The sequence below is a fragment of the Corvus moneduloides genome, chromosome 1, assembly GCF_009650955.1.
Source record: "Corvus moneduloides isolate bCorMon1 chromosome 1, bCorMon1.pri, whole genome shotgun sequence".
Lineage (NCBI taxonomy): Eukaryota > Metazoa > Chordata > Aves > Passeriformes > Corvidae > Corvus > Corvus moneduloides.
Window position 1 is genome coordinate 103,417,736 of NC_045476.1, and position 17,928 is coordinate 103,435,663.

The window sequence follows — 17,928 nt, forward strand, 5'->3', positions numbered from 1 at the left end:
TTACAGGTGCCACACCTCTGTGCACCTCGATAGCTGCCATTTGGAAGTGCATTGAATTGGGGGACTCTATGCAGCTGGGATATTCGTCTGAATCACTGTCTCCAAATACCAACTTAAGTATGCCCCTTGTCTCTTCATCAAGCACAACTAAATCATTATTATTATCCCATTTAGCAAACAAAGTGCTAAAAACCCATTTTATTAAGGGGGAAAGGTGGTCTTGACTATTCTGTATCAATTGTTAGAGCATTCTCAAACAGAGGAGTCCTTCTACTGCCTGTATAGGAGTCTCCCACCAGCCAATTCCACCACTTCACGGCAGACTTCCAGGCCAGGATGGTCTTGCACAACACATCCTGGGATCTGTACCAGTTGTTTAAAGGTGCTGGGAGCATTTCTGAATAAAAGTTAATTGCCTCTACTTCAAGTAGTTTTCTTAAATACTAAAAAGAGAGACTATATACTGATGGTCAGGTTTGCAAATCTAACAAAATTTTAAGATAACTGAACAAAAAATGGCAAGATGTTACCTCACTTCATATATTTTTCTAGCATTTTCTTGTTAATTTTTTTTAAAACATATGCAAGTTTGGAAAGCTGTTATGTAGGTTCACCTCATTTTTCTTTACTGAAGTAAACGTGGACACAAGTATATGATAGGACCAAATGGCAAAATGCAGATAGAGAAACTAAGCTGGCTCTGGAACATTCACTTCACATGCAATTATCTCTGATCTAAACAGCTGCACCAAACATATATTTTTTGTTTGGACACATCTGTAGATATGATGTGTATAATTAATTGTTCGTTCAAAAATGCAATTTCATGATGCATTTGATTATTTAGATATAAAACAGCTTTAATTCTCAGAGCTGACTAAAAATAGTGGTTTTAATTTATTCCTGCTGCCTACAATTACCCACAACCATGTATTTTTAAATATTTCCAGACTATAAAAATTACTAATTTTTGCCACTTGTGTTTATCTGCATTTAGACTTTGATTTGGATAAATTAAGCTCTCAAGTGTTCCTTGCTTTATGAAACTCTGCATGTTGTACACTTCAACACAAATAAATGACTTCTACCATTAGAGGTTTAAATAATGTAATGTATTTCATGCTCAGCCTGAAGCTGGATTCCAATGAAGTTGCTAATGCACGTAATGATTAAGTGTAACTCAAATACTAACTGTGTTGTTGAAAACATGACAGGCAATAATTTGGTCTATTATATTCTGCCATTTAATTCCCTAGTACAGACATTCTCTGACACGTTATGAAGCAATGATTTACAATTATTCAAGCTGCAAAGGTCAGAAAGTGACATTATAATCATCTACACAGAGATCCCTTCTAATGCACAAAAACTAGGTAATACCACACAAAAATAGTTTTACTAGAGTAGCAACTTTCTATTTAAGATTTCCCAAACTGCAAAAGTATAAATAATTAATTTACATTACAGTACATTAAGGCATCCTTGAAAATATAATGTTTTTCCTGCTCCTACCAATAAATTTATGAATAAGTCTTTTTGCTTGCTAAAAGCAATCTTAAGCGAAGTCTTTCCCAAAAACTAGCCTGAAATTATTAGTAATCAGTTGAAAAATCTGAAAACCTAGAAGATTTTTCAAAACACAACACACAGGAGTACAGCCAAGTTTTTTTGATGCAGCTGGTCAAAGCACATCCTTATCTATCAAGAAAGAAGATCTATCAGTCACTATGCTCAATATAGGTGAGTAGTTTTGTTTAGACATTCTCCAAGCAACCAGTGTCATTAAAATAGTGAACTTTACACAGATCTTTAACATTAACAACAGCAGCAGAAGTGAGGCTATTTCCATTCTTGGGACACTATAACTGTCCCCAAAGCTTATTTATATGAGGCTTTAAAAAACAACCAAATTTAGCAAAACACTTATTTATCAGAACATCTTATGATATCTCCAGAATTAATTGAGAAAAGGAGTTTCAAAGCAAATAGAGAACTAAGGAGCAGAAAGTAATTAAATATTAATACTTCGAGCTACCAAAAGACCAAAACAAAGAACGAAGGGGGGGGGGGGGGGGGCGAACCACAACCACCCCAAAACATCACATCCAAAACCTACAAGACATAACTACTCTAGCAAAATACAGAAAAAATCCAATCTTTTTGACCCCCCTCCTAATTCCTTTGTGTCTACAAAGGCTTACTTTTGTTCTCAAAACACATGACTATTATATATTAAATACTGTATGTGCACTAAACATAATAAAGACATAGCTACAAATGCCCTTTCGATTTGTAGGAAGATAGCAAAAAAAGTTTATGTGCATGTTTTAAATTTTCCTAACAATCCAAACCTACCTTACATCCATCTTCTTCAATCAGTTTTTAAGTGGTCAAAAAGGAGAGAGGAAAAAAAAAAAGGAAGAAGCCACTCTTACTTGAAACATGTAACTACAAACCCCAAAACTGTGTTTCTAAAAGCAAAAGCAAGAAAAAGGCAAAGGAATAATAGACATTTTTTTAAATCAAATATTGCCTATAAATTCTGTTCCAAATCTCAGTTGCAGAACAATGCATTTTTCATGTCCTACCTAAGGGATAAAATTTGAGAAGTGCACGATAAGCCTTTTCACCAGGCAAATGAAACAAAAATTTTAAATGCTGGGCAACCAAGATTTGCTCACCTAACCCAGGGTTATCAGCCAATTTCAGAGTCAGACTTTCAGAAATGAAATTCAAATATGAAGCACTTTGCTACCCACAGAAAATAGACATTACCCCTGAAATAATGGGATATATTTTACAGCCATGGATATGGAAAAGAAAACAATTAACACACATCTGCGATAAGGCAATGAGTAGCAGACGGTTTATTCCAAATGTTAAAACATTAGCAGTGTCCAATTTCTGTGTCATGTAGTTTCTGCTGTGCAGCTGAAGAAAAACAAACCCTGAACTTCAATTAAAAAAAAATAAAACAACACAGCAAAATTACTGCCTTTTTCAACAACTAGGTGAATTATATATTGTGTACTTTGTAGCATGTAAATATGAGGATCATTTGGAAAACTGAGACATGGCAAACCCTTCCTAAAACAACACCAAAAATACGCTTTTTGCCTTTTTTCTTAAGACCAAAATTTAGAAATAATTTTTCTTTAAAAAAGGTGGTATTTTGAGACCACACCATGATGTTGCACTGACATTTCACCTTTAAAAAGTGCCCAAGCAGATTCAAAAGCTTTTGAAACACAATTTATCCTCACAACTAGCAGAGGGCTTATTACTGAGAATCTAAAAGTCAGAGGATAGAATATTAACTACTGTAGAAAAGAAAACATAGTGCAGGACCTTCTGTTTGTGACAAAATTACAGAGTTAATGTTCCTGAAAGATCACTTCACCTTTTAAAGCATGATTTTTAAAAAGGTAAAATTTATAGCAATTAAAGCTAATGAAGAAATGCAGCATGAGCTGCTTATGTTCAGGAACTAATAGGTCCACTGAGCATTTCTAAGATTATTTAGCCATCAATGATAATGAATTGACATTGTCAGTGGTATTAATGTACCAATGCTCTATAGTGCCACTAATCCGATAGCCAATCCTAGCAATTTTATTTTTTTTATGTTGCTACTTTATTTTTTTAGCCAACACGCTACCCAGTCCTTTCAATTAAAAGAGCACAAATACAGCACAGGCTATTAACACTTTTTTTCTCCTCTTCCACATATAAGATGGTATATTCATTATATGGACTGTAGTTCAAACTCCTCTGGTCATTCCTCCTCCTAATCCCGCTCAATTCTTCAGGACTGTTAGCTACAGTGCAAAAATGACTTTCCCAGATAAATCAGTGTTATTACATGATTGTTAAAATACATTTTTGGTGCACATTAAATGAAATGTGATGATTATTTAAACAGGGATATAAATCAGATATTTGTAAGCATGGGTATTGTGGTGTATGTCTCTTCAGCCAGTTGTTTTGCCATATCTAAATAGCATGGGTCCACGTTGTTGATGAAAATTAAAAATACACAAAAATGGAAAATAAGTACCTGCTTGGCTACCAGGTATGACATGTCAGCAATATAGAGTAAGCGATGAGCTTAGGAAAGTGACTACATTTCAATCTAAAGTTTAAATCATTCATGCATGTTTTGCTCTCTCTCTTGCATAAATGTTGTGAATCCCAACAGAGAGTTGAGCAATTTCTGAGACAGGTTCTGTCAGACATGTCAATCCTGAAGTGATAGAATGAGTTTTTGAAAAAATGAGGTACTATGCCAAATCCTAATAATTTTAATTCTCTTCTTTCTTTTATAAAATATATCGTATTAGCTGGTATGAATTTTTTTTTTTACTTTTCCTCTCACAATGAAATAGTCAAATATTATGATGATTTTTCAGTTTAAGTTAAAAGGGAATTGAACCAACAACCAATGTCAAGTTTGTGAACAACTTCTAAAGAAGAGAGTTTAGCCTTTGCTAAACACTTCTGTGGATCTGTAGTTTTTAACTATCTTCCATGTCAAATTCTTTGCAATTCATAAAGTAGAGACAGTAAGTAAGATTTTTAAAACAATATAAAATACCCTACTTCATTTTAACCATGCTTCAAAATAAGGAGTAGGACAAGTTATTCTACTACACATATACAGTGGACTTAAGAATTGGGCTCATACATTTTTATTTCTTGTTTCAAGAAGTTGGCGATTAATTTTCTTAAAGTGAGTAAACCCATCCAAAATATCTCATAATGCTGCATGCAAAATTATTTGAAAAACAGAGAGATGAATCAGTGAAAATCACTCAGCTGCATCTTCAGCTGAAGATTCACTTGTCTTCTAAAATGTCTAACTCACTTTGTCCTGCAGTAGATCGGTACACTAAGGCTGAAAAACCTCCTCCTGCTGAATATTATCCCCAGCATCACACCACACCATGCATGTGTGCACTGCACCATCTAATTGAACCTGTGCTCTTCTACACATTAGCCATAAGACTGCTATAGCAGGTTACATAGGTTTGAGTAAAATGCTTTTATATGATGCATATATTAGTTCATTTCTTCAGCATAATAACATTAAAATATATTTTTAATCAGAACTAGGGTATTAAAATCCAACTTTGAATGTCCTATGATGTACCATATATGCCATGGCATTTTAAAACCTTTTAAACATTTCTGCTAAATTAATTAGTTTTGCATTAAGGAGTCTCAATGCCTCCTATTAAATGCAACACATTTGAAGGACAATTAAACATTATGAACGATCCTTCTGAGGAAATAACGATTGTAAAAAGAAAACAAGATTTTTTGGGTAACAAACAGGAACACAAGCGCACATAAAAGACTTCAATTTATTTTAAAAGTCTTATGCCTGCAATATTTTAGACCCGTTTGTTTGAAAAATCTGTCTTCTGTTTTGTTTTCATAAAGAATGAAAACCCTAATGGAGTCCAGAAATCTGTTAATGGTACTAAAATTATAACAGTATAGCAAAAGAAAAAACCCCACACAGTAAAGTCTATATTATATATTTTTTATGTCTTTAAATGGAATTTACAGTTCTCCCTGGCAATGTGAATGAACATCCTATAATTTAGTCAATTTACAGATTACAGGTTCAAATTGACCTTGTAGCCCATAAAATTGCTCATCTTCAGTGCAGGATTAGAAGTGGGAAAAGAATGTCATAACTGTATTTAAGGAATTTACCATAACAATGGAAAGGAGGATATGCATGCATAATTTTAGCCACTCTTGCTCACATCACAGTTTTCAATTCTGAAACAATGCATATTCTGCGCTCTTCTCCTGGTTAAGCATGGTGGAGACTGTTTCAATTTACTCACCCACAGACATGACACTTGTATTCCCTCATCCCAAGGTGCCTCTTGACATGGTTTCTGGCATCTCCAAGCTGAGCTGTTGCAAAGTGGCATATCTTGCACTTGAATGGCTTTGATCCTAAGTAAAATTTAGCATAAGATATGAGTTGAATTAGAATAAAATATCACCCACGGTTAAAGAAATAAAAATTCCTGAGGAAAAATAACCTTTTGAAAACCTATTCCACATTTAACCTGCTTGAGATTTTTGCCTAATAAAAAAAGTATCTTGTACATAAATTTATAACTCCCAAGACACGGACAGTATATGCTATACATTACTCATTAAAGTTTCCTTAAATTCAAGATCACTTATGCTCTCTTAACTTTTAATCTGGTCTTTTTTCTTATCATTAAAAAGCTCACAAAATATATTAAAATGAGATGAAAATCTACCAGATAAAATTTCAACAAGATAGCCAAAGTTGTTCTACACCTTTGCCAAATGCTGAAACTCAGGTAATGGTCTTAAAGTGGCTTGGTATTGGTTTAAACTGCAAAATGTACTTGTTTTTTCAGCAAATATCTTTAAAGTAAAGTAATATTACAAGTCTTCCAACTTTGAATAGATTTCACATTAGCATCGGTATTTCAGATTTGTTCTGTCACACACAGCAAATGATTCATCACCTAGCTATTGTAATGGCATGCAATGTATGAATATACAGTGGATAAAATATTATGCCTTTATGACTGTTTTATGGTCAAGAATTTATGATTATTCTGCAAACCAGAAGTATTGACATTTTGGCTATTATTTATTTCAAGAACAAACTTTAATATTAAATGTCTGCTGCAGACCAAAGAACTCTGAAATTATTTCTCCAAGGAAAAAGTATCAGCCTATTTCTTGTATCACATCAGTTCAGCAAAAAGTCAAATTATTTGTCTATCTTAATTAATGGTGATGATCTCTCGAGATGGAAAAACATCTTTTTTACTGACATAGTTAAATTGGGCACATGTCAGTCCTCAGGTTATTATGCAGCATTCTAGAAGCACTTTCCAATTTTCTGACTACTAAATCCTTAAATCAATAAATCAAAATCATAGAATTGCAGTTAAAAGTAAGTACAATATGGTCACAGAGTCTCCATATTATGTTTAGTATATGTTTTGTGAAGTACTTCTTCCAATACAGTTAAGCATAATATGAAATATGGGATCTTTAATAAATATACATAAAGAGCTCTGATAAGAAAAATGTTGCACTGTATCATACTTGATCAATGAACCTTTTTGCTTTGCCCTTGAAAATAGAACATCCTCCAAGAATCCACTGGTGAAATTGAGGATCTTAGTAAAAATTTTTAGAGTCTTAAATTTCAATTTAATTCCCAAAAGCTAACGAAAAATGAAGCATTTAATTTTAATCTCCTAACTGAAATAAAAAAGTCAACAGTACTAAGCACGGGCAGACAAGGTTGAATATTTCACAGTTCAATGACAATGAAGCCAGATCTCTTAATACTTCCATTTCTACTGTTGGAAGTAGATGTAAAATATATTTAGCACCTCAATGGTTATATCTAGTCAGCTTTATATGTTTAAATGTCAAAAGCAGGTTCAGACTTCAGCTCACAGCAATCACATTCTATCCATCACACTGAAAAAAACCCAGTTTATTTAAATGATCCTGATAAAACTGAATTAATCATTAATTTGGTGACATTTCAAATCAACACTGCATTCTACAGAGACCAGTGCAAAAAGAACACCCCCATCTTTGCATTAAAAGACTACTAAAAGTTGACGTTTTAACTTAGGATCTTTAGTTGGACAATTAATAACAACAAGGCCATAGTTGTTGGCGATTATACCGCTCTTTTTTCTCACAGAATTCAAATACCAAGTGGATTCTATCCTATGTTCCCTTAGTTTCTCTCCTACTGATTAAACTGTAAATTCGTTCCTCATTCTGTTACTGCAGGTGTCCCACAGGGCTTCCATACAAGACCTTTGCTGTTTTCCCTTTACATGACTCCTTTGTGAAGAACTCGAGTTCAGAACAATCGTGACAACAGTGTGCTGACAATACAGAAATGTATTATTCTGTTGACTGCTCTCATCCAAAAATCACTGAGGCCTTGAGGGGTTTTGATTTTTTCTCAGATCCAGAGCTGAATATCTGTTAACATCTCCGTTTAAACTCCATGAAAATTCAAGTGCTGGCAGGCTCCAGTCAGTACTTATCACCTGAAACAAAAGCAGTGTATCTCCCTTTTAGGTTGCTGGTGCCAAATTTGTTCCAGTATGTTCTCGGATGGAACAAGCCAACATTTTATACTAGAAATGAAGACATTAGATTAAGATTTAAATTATTGGGAGAAAAAAAAAAATCTGTATTTGCCATAAAGCTCTCTAAAACAATGTAAAGCACTTAACCATTTCTTAGCCACATTTATCATCAACTGCAGTGCTTCTCTTATGCTGTTTTAAACTGTGATACTACTGGATTCACATTTGGCTTTTAGTTCTCAGAAAAAAAGAGAAAAATACTTTCATTATGTCATCTTTTCAACCACATTACTCAAAAAAAAAAAAAAAGCCAAAAATACCACCAAACTACTTTACCCACAAGTTATGGCATGAAAAACAAATGTACATTTTCTGATGGTAGCAGGAAACAATACGGCTTTTAACGATTGGGGGAAAACCAAACCAACCAACAACAAACAAAACAAAAATACAACAAAAACAACAAAACAAACAAAAAACACTACCACCACACTAAATTGAAAATTAGACTAAACTTAAGAGTTCAGGTCAGGCAGACACAAGCCATTCTACTGTTTTGTAAAAAAAGACTCGAGCTGCTTTACATTAGGATAATACAGACCCAAAGCTGTAAGAAAAAGTTCACTGTCTCAGCTTTAGGCCAGCCAAAGGCAACATCACCTGCAACTGCAGGCATAGCTGTGTTCCTAGCTCAGGCCCAATACAAAGTGACCAGAGCCACATGAAATGTCATCATACCATTTCCTCCTATGCTTAGGACAGGAGGAGTAATACACCATCCTTGCATTGGACACAACTGCCATTAACTGAGAAATCTGATGAGAAAAGAAACAAAGATGATGTGGTTGCAGGTGATTTTTCCTCAGATGTTGATTGTTAATTAAGTTTATGGGACCTCCATCAATTGCAAACTAAAAAGTCTTCCACCTCTACTACTCCTTTTATTTTCTTTACGCTTCCTCATTTTCACTTGTCAACATGTGATGGACTTACTTGTTAGGTCCTCTCTAGCAAAGCTTCCTTTTCATTTGCAATGTGAAAATCTCCTACATTATTTAATGGTATTTTGAAACATTATTTTTCTATTAATGGAAATTATTAGTTGTATCTTTCTGCAACTTTCCCTTCCCTTCCCTCTGTCACCCCAAACCATCACTGATTACTTAATTAAAAAAAGAAAAGGAGTTTGTGATGGTTACACATACATACACACACACGTAAATAAACATATTTATGGACATCCAGACGCTGATAAAAGACTTTTTTAAAAGCACATAATCAGAACACTAAAAGGGAAAATGTGTGGCTGTGCTTTTATGTACCTGTTGTTACCCTGGGACAGGTGAGACGCTGGCAATGCTGTACTTTGCCTCACCAATGTTACAAGAAGTGTTCATACAGTTGGCGCAGTAGGCCATTTCCCTCTGCCATCACTCCCAATAACCTAAATAACTTTGTTATTAAACTGCATCTACTGTGATACAAATGGGAAGAAAAGGTTCTATAAAAAGAAGACCACAAATATGAAAATAGAGATTGGAAGAGAAAGCCTTCTTCCCATTAACTATTAATAAAAGTCTCCACATTACTATTTATGTGAATAAGCAAAGCTTTAGAAAACACTTCATTTAAAGTTGCAGTGAGAAAGAGGGCAGATAAAACACTGTTCTGTAACCTTTCTATACCTCTGCTTCAAAAAATTACTTGCAAAATTAAATGTATTCCTTTACTGCTTTGCATATTTAGTGCTATCCAAAAGCACAATAAAAATATACTCCATGATAAGACCTACACAGAAGATGTTAAAAAGTACACTAACTTTTACTAAATGTTACAATCAATGATGTAACTTATGTAAGTAGGGTTGCTTTGTCATATATTGATAGTTACCTCACTTTCACATCCACATTAACTTGATTTTAAATGCAATTAATACATATAGTCAAGGAAGACTAATGGACTACATTCTGCACTTAACCTGGTGGACATTTTCAAATGGCACAAGTGACCAGTGCAAACCTATTTTGCATTGTAAACGACTAAATAAATCTTAATGGATTAAGAATGATCAGCTATCAACACACAAGGGAAATTAAGTGCTGAAATGCCTACATTGATTATTTTAAATTATTAGCCTTACTCTGTTCTTGAATTTGTATGCTTTTAGTGAGCTTTAACACATTTACAAGACTTATTGACTATAATTACAAGAGAATTCAAGTAATGGACACATCAATTATAAGCAACATGTCTTGACCAGACAGTTGCATAAAGAATTCTAAAGAGAGCTCCATTAGCATCCTCCCCCTCAGTTTTATTCAGTTTTATCTGCCATAAGAGGGCATATTAAGGGCTTATACAGCTGTTCTGACCATGTGAACATGAGCATCCCTCTAAAGACTTAACACTGCATTCGAAGTTGAATATTAGCTGAAGCAATACAGATAACTACGTTATTGACAGGACAGAAGTAATGCTGAAAATATTAAGTATGTGAATTATTGGTATACATGAATACTGCAGTTATAGTAAAATACTTTGAAGGTTTGAAATACAATGTCCCTGTTCCCCAAGATTAATTTTTAGGATTTGTTGTCCAGTCACGCCCTTGCCTTTTCATAAAAAACGTTAGAAAACTATTTTAGGATTATGCCAGGAATTACTATTCTTTCAGGCTTCTTTTTTCTTACCTTTTTGTTCTCTTCCTTGTAACCATGCACTAAGTTTCAAATACTGCATGAATTTAAACTATAGCTTCCATAATAAGCCATTATTTAAAAGTACAGTAAAATAAACCTTACAGTTTTAATGAAAATACGTTCATTGAAATGTGAATTTATTATTCAAATCCACTCATAAATTCAACCATGGAGACACCACTTGTCTAAGCAGAGCTCAGTGATTTAGAAAAGCTGTCTATTTAAAATAAAGAATGTATGGCAGGTTTATAGAAACATCGCAGTGAATTTTTACATAAATTTAGAACTGCAGCTTATGCATTTTTCTACAGAAATGTTTTTAAATTTTCCACTTAAAATTAAACATAAAAATAAATTGAAAGTGTGATTAGCACAGAAACTAAATCAGATGCTACATCCCTGTGCAACACATCAGCACTGCACACCACCTTCCAAAAAGGCTGACCAATTCCAATCCCTATAACTTATTTCTACAAAAACCTCTTGTTGCTTCTTATTAGTATTTATTTAGGAATGATGTAATATCAAATGCCTATTCTGAAGCATTATGTAATGCTGAAAGTTTCACTTAATTGAAATGAAATAAACAATTTGGATATTAAACAACTGCACGGAAGAGAAAGTTAGAAAGAACAGCTAATTGTTCTCTCAAACCACCACTGCTTCATTATATAAATTTAAGAACCAATCAAAGGTTACAATTTAGATTAAAAGGAAGAAAATCTCTCTATATGAAACAAAAAGCAGACGGGTGACTGTACTTGAAATGTTTTTACATTTTCTGCCCTTTGATCACTGTATTTTCGTACCCTTTTAGGTAATTTTGTATTTCATCAGGGGCTCATCAGGCGATACAAATGCCAGCTCATAAGAAATACTAAAGAGTTTAATAAGCAGAAAAAGACAACCGGTATAAATCACTCTGTTTGAAAGAGAACACTTGCAACAACAGCGTTTCCATACCTGTGTGGGTACGGATGTGAGCTAGGAAGGCCATGGAATTGCTACTTCTACACATCTTCCCACAATACTTGCAGACATTGCCTTGGTTCTCTTCCCTCTCCCTGTTTATTTGCTCAGTGTCTTCAACAATGTATTTATTCACTTCCCTCAGCAGCTCCTCATGTTGCTCTTTGATGTGGAGAAACAAGCTCTGCTCTGAATCGAAGGGCTCTGTGCACTTCAAACACTTAAAGGTTGCGCCTCCTTCGGGCAGCTCCTCCACACTCGCCTGCTCATTTCGCATGTGCCCAGCACTGGCCAAGTGCTGGTGAAGGTTGCTTTCTGTGTAAAATGATTTTCCACAGAGTAAGCAATGAAAATGCTTTTCTTTTGAAGGATGTTTCATGGCTATGTGAACATTTAGTCCGCTCAAACCATCTGCTAGAAAACCACAGTCATCACAGCGAATACGTGTCGATTCCCCAAGGGAAATTCCTTCTGACTTCTTCTTTTTCCCACCACTTGTTGAAGTGTCTGCTTTCACTGTGAGCTCACTAGCTTTCACTGCCCCTGACATCTGTCCTTCTGCAGAACGGTCAGTGGCCTCCCCATCTTGATGACTTTTTAACCTCACTATAGAAGAATCAAACTTGCCAACATTTTGCATTGCCTTTCCTTTATCATCAGCACTGATAACTGTTCCTAAAGCCTCATTACTACTTTCTTGCATGCCCTCAGCTGTTGAGCCATCTGCCTCCCAAACACTGTTATTTATAGTTACTTCAGCTTCATGTTGTGCTTCCATAAGGGCTTCTTCCTCCTCCCCAGTAGGATCCTCTCTGAAACTTCTGTTACCATCTAAACTACGTATATTTTGTACCGTTTCTCCAGTGTTTCCAGAAAAATTTGATTGCTCTACTGCACTACTTGTTTCTGGAAGACTTAGCATAAGTGGGTTATTTTTCTTCTGTGATTTTTTTTTGAGACTGTCTTTGTCTCTACACGCTGCTTCTGGGTTTTCACTATTTTCTTCTAAGCTTTCCACACCTTTTTCTGAATTGAAGTTTGTGTTGCTTGATCTGTTTTGATTTTCCGCAGGGCAATCATCATCTGAGTTGAGCAGCTCCTGACCATGCTTACTTTTCTGCACCTCACAAGTACCTGTTTCTTTAACTGGTACTTCCTTGACAAGTTCAACAACTCTATCTTTTTGAGGAGTTTGCTGGACTCCTTCACAAAAAGGGTTTTCTCCTCCATTTTTAGGCTCCTCATGAAGTTCACCTCCTACTGCATTTTGGGAACTGACATCTTTAGAGATTCCCGGAGATGTATTTTCATCTAAGGCAATGCACTCAGTTAAGCTTTTACTCATATGATCACCTTCTGATGCATCACTGGCACATTTTGTTTCACCTAAAATAGCTTTTGATTCTCCTGCACTGCAGTGTTGCTCCTCTTGAGGCAAAGCAGCACCTTCTTTAGTGATATTTGCTGTATTTGCTTCCTCCCCAGAAGAACAAACGAAAGATTCTCTTCTAATTTTATGTTTCTCTGTTGCTGCGTGCCTTATCATCTCTCTGCGAGTAACAGCATAGTAGTCACAAGCCATGCAGTAGTATTCAAATTGTTTTGTATGTTTTCGCTTCACATGCAGCTCTAGGGAAGCAGCAGAATGAGCACTGAAGCTGCAGTGTACACACTTCTTGTCATTTGCACTGATGGCTCTTCTCTGGAAGCCTGGGTCAGAGTCCTGAGCAACCCTCGCTGGTTCCAGCAACACACGTTGGTTTATATTTAATGGATTGCTACCAGGCTGCAAATCTGGCAGCCTACTGGCATTTGCAGCTTTTAGCTCAGCATTTCCTTGCTCAACTTCCTGATTGTCTACGACAGCATTTTCCAAATCTGATGACTGGCCACCATCCTCAACATGTTCAGACAAGGCAGTCGTGGGGCTGTTAATCTTCTTGCTCGTGGATTCAAAATTACCTCCTTCAGGGCTAACGATGATCTCCGAGTTCTGTTTTCCACATCCTTCTATTTCAACACGACTTTTGTGTTTTTTGGTTGCACAGTGACGTTCCATATCTCCTTTGGTGACAGTGTAGTAATTGCAAACCTTACACAAATAGCTGTACTGATGACTGTGCTTTCGCCTGATGTGAACAGTCAAATTTGTAACACTGGAGGCCAAAAGGCCACAATGGGTACACGTCCTAGAAATAGTACCTTTAGGTTTCCCTCCTTTGGATGCACTAGCTAAAACCAATTCATTTCCACCAATCCTTTGCTCAAGTGGAACAAATTCCTTATTTCTTGATATATTTTCCACAGACGAGGATGAAACATGTATAATTTCTTTATCCAACTCTGCATTTCCACTCCCAGAAATGGAAGTATCCACCACTGATTTAATGCCACCAACACCAACGCAAACCTTTACAATACATTCTTCAAAACGTAGTCCAATGTTGTTTTTCCTGGCATTTTCAAGATGCTTGCTTCTTTTGATATGTTTCTCCATTCCTTCCTTACTGAGAGAGTAGAGATTACATGCTTTGCAAAGGAAGTGATACTCTTGTGCATGTCGGAGTTTTATGTGCCTTGTAAGAACTGTGGAAGACCTTGTCTTATAAAAACACTTTTTACATTGAAATTGGGTTTTATTCAGAACAGAATGCTTTAGTTCATTTCTATGATTTATGAAGGAAATATCTGGAGTTTTTGCTTGCATTGACATTTCCATTTCCTTTGCAAGTCTTTGGCTATTGTTTGCTACTGAGTCAGTGTAAGGTACCACTTGCAAGGTCTGATCGCTGTTACTCAATGGAGTAGCTTGCTGAAATAATGATCCATCATGTTTCTCATGTTTTTGATGATTTATCAGATCTTCTTCCAACTGAAAAAAAAGAATGCAAGCTGGACAACTATGGGACATATTATGGACTTCACTCATATGGCTTTGAAGGCTGACCACATTCAAGCTGCTAAATGAACAGAGCTGACAATTAAAGCTACAACCATCCATCCAGTGTTTACTGTCCTGACAGTGTTGCTTCATGTCTTCCCTGACTCCAGAGGAATAGCTACACATCTGACAATGCAACTGGATCCTTCTTGTATGAAGCTTTGCAACATGAGTTTCCAGACTTTCTTGATCATGAAAAACATGACCACAATCCATGCAAGTATGAAGAGCACCATCATCAGCAGTAAGTTTAACTTCAGAATCTTTAGCATCTGCAGTGCTAGAAGAAGGGGTATTTGGCTTATGTTCAGTAAGATCTTGTATTTCTGCAGCAGCATTACAATTACTTTTAGCATCTGTTTCTAGTTCTGTATGTGACATAAGGCTTGATTCATCATGTTTAAACTGTGTGCTGGAGATAGGCTTCAAATATACTCTCTGAGTTTCAGATTTGGGTCTCTTACTATTACCCAACAAGCTGTATCTTCTTTTAACCTGCCTTTTTAATCTAGAAGACCTACTCTGTCCAAATGGAGACCTTAACAAGAAAACATTTCTTTTGTGTTTAAGCTTACCAAATCTCCTCGTCCTGTGTAAACTGCTAACTAGCTTTTTGGTAGTTGGAAGGGATTCTGTTTTCTGCAAGATATTTTCTGATGGTCCTGGTATTTCTAGTTTTTCAGTACGGACTTCATCATTTCCCTCTGCACCAGAAGCAAGCAATGTTTCTTCTGTCATAGTATCTGTTTTTTCAGTGGGAATATTTGAAGATGGCATCATTTCAACAAGTTCACTGCCATCATTTTGTTTAGACAAGCTTACTTTTGAGCCTTTCAGTGCACTGCAAACACTTAATTCTTTTGCATCAGCAGTTCTTGCCCTTAATTTATTGGTCCCAGGTTTTCCCCTGACATTCCCTTCTTTGGTTGCAGTAGATTGTTGGTTTTTAAAGGATTTTTTGGTCAATATCTGTACAAATCCTCCACGTGCAGCAAGATTTTGGCGTCGAAGGTGAGTCTTGCCAAGGAAATGAGAATTCAGGAGACTCTCTTCAGCACTCTGAAAACCACAAAGATCACAAGAAAATATCTTGGATTTCTCATGATCTCGCTTAACATGCATATGCAACGTTGAACTACACTCACCTATGCAACTACAGTGAGGGCGTGTTTGCTCTTTGGATGATTTAGAGAGGCTTTCTCGTTTATGTTTTTCCTTATCAGAGCAGGAAGGTAAACTTTGGTCACTCATTTTGCCTTTAGGATCATTGTCTATGTTTCCAACTGTACAGACAACACTGAGTTCTTCTGAAGAATATAATTTATCAGGAACAGCAGCTGACACCTCTTGTGAATGTTTATTTTCCTTGTGAATTTTCAATATGGCATCAGCAGCAGCACATCTGAAATCGGAATGTAGGCACAGGATATCTGAATTAAATATGTCACTACCAGGACAACTGGTGACTCCTTCCTTCTTTACAGCTCCAGCTACCATACTACCTGCTTCTCCAGCTAAAACTTTTTGCAATTTCCTTCCACTGTCTTTCATGTCTTCTGAAGAACTCTGCTTTCTTTTTCTGGAGACATTTTCAGATTTCTCTGCTTCAACAACATCCAGGTTTGGTGATTCTGACAGTGCTGTTTTGTTTGTGCCATTCTCTTTTCCTTTCTTTTCAAGGTCCCTGAACACTTCATCTGATACAAGCCTTGTTTTCTGCTGAGATGAAGAATCACATCCAGCATTTTCTCCTGATGTATTTCTTGGGGATTCTTCTGTCAACTCAACTGGCAAATTCTCATCAACATCATCTCTCTTCTTATTTTCCTCCCCATCCATTCTTAACAGTGATATTATCAATTGTAGATCATTTGGTTTAGCACCTACAAAACAAAAGAGTTATTATTAGTCTTTTATGCAAACTTAAAGATTAAAAGAATCAAATTTTAAAAAACCCATGCAATATAGAAAATTAAAACCATGGCAGGAAGACAGACACAATGAAAGATATGAGGAGACATTTTCACCACGGTATCTAAACCACCTTCTAGGCACTTGGTTACACAGGTTTCACTGTGATGAGCACCATGTGAACAAACACTTAGATTCCCACAGTTTTTATGTAATCAAGTAATCTTCTACATGCTTTAAACTTGGGCAGACAACCATGACCTTTGCTTCTGGAAGTATATTTAGGACACAAAATACTAACAGCTTTCAGGGAACTGGTCATGGAATATTTAACTCTTCCTGAACTAGAAAATCAGCTTCCCAAATTTAAAAGTTCTAAGGAGAAATAATCATGACTGCAAAAACAAGCAAAACAAAGCCAACAGAAACGCTAAATATTTTAAGTAGCAGCTTACTTTCCTTCCTCTGCTTAGATTACCTGCTGAAGAGAGAAAACACAAATAGAACCATGTTCTAAAAGAATATGCCACAAGTATAGCTCCCCATCATTCCTAAAATATCCTCTAAAATATTGTTTCCCAACTGGGGAGGAGGAAGGAGAAAAAAAAAGTCATGAAATAACAGTGCAGAGAGGGGCAGCACCTTTGAAACCCAGCACAAACTCTAACCATCCAAATCCAGTTAACAAAAGCTTTTGCTCAACTGCCCAGTGTGACCCTCCTGCTCCCAAGATGTCACCACCAGAAAACTGATGCTACCAACACAGTTTACAAGAGGGATGGGGATGGGAAATCAAACTTTGACATTTATTATCTTTTCATTTTGATATGAAGTAACTGAGAATTGAAAATGCATTTCATTTTAACAGATTATTAAATGCTAAATGTTTATCTATGTGCTTTACACCATGATTTAAACATCAATTTGCTGCAGATCCAAGTATTCAGTTTTTTGTTCAGCTACCCATTGAATGAGGCCATGACCACAATTGTAAGTACATCCTGACAAGATTAAGTAATTGCAAAGTTGATACAGATAATGTAGGGTACAAAAAACTATTCAAGTACATGCTAAAAAAAATAATTATGCTTAATTTTGAGGACAAAGTAGGAAAGTATTAAACTGAGAAAATAAATTCAAATCAGTTCGACTTTATACCCATGGAAGTAAAAAAGTGTTTTTCTGCTTAAGAATAATTTATGGAAGGCCCCTAAGGAATTGAGTGCACATTAGTTGCATACACTGAACAGTTTTTCAACTGTAGGTCTCTCACTGA

General features: G+C 35.7%; 1 protein-coding gene across 3 annotated transcripts in view; it reads right to left on the reverse strand.

Annotated features, from left to right (window-relative positions):
• ZNF407 (zinc finger protein 407) overlaps positions 1–17,928 on the reverse strand; it is a 334,429-nt gene that overhangs the window by 291,765 nt on the left and 24,736 nt on the right. For all 3 annotated transcript variants that reach the window (XM_032120687.1, XM_032120678.1, XM_032120695.1), the window contains exons 2-3: positions 11,795–16,624; positions 5,859–5,973 (exon numbers count right to left, since the gene is read on the reverse strand). In XM_032120687.1, the coding sequence (XP_031976578.1) occupies positions 5,859–5,973; positions 11,795–16,580 (4,901 nt within the window). In that variant the 5' untranslated portion in view covers positions 16,581–16,624. The remainder of the gene's footprint in view (positions 1–5,858; positions 5,974–11,794; positions 16,625–17,928) is intronic.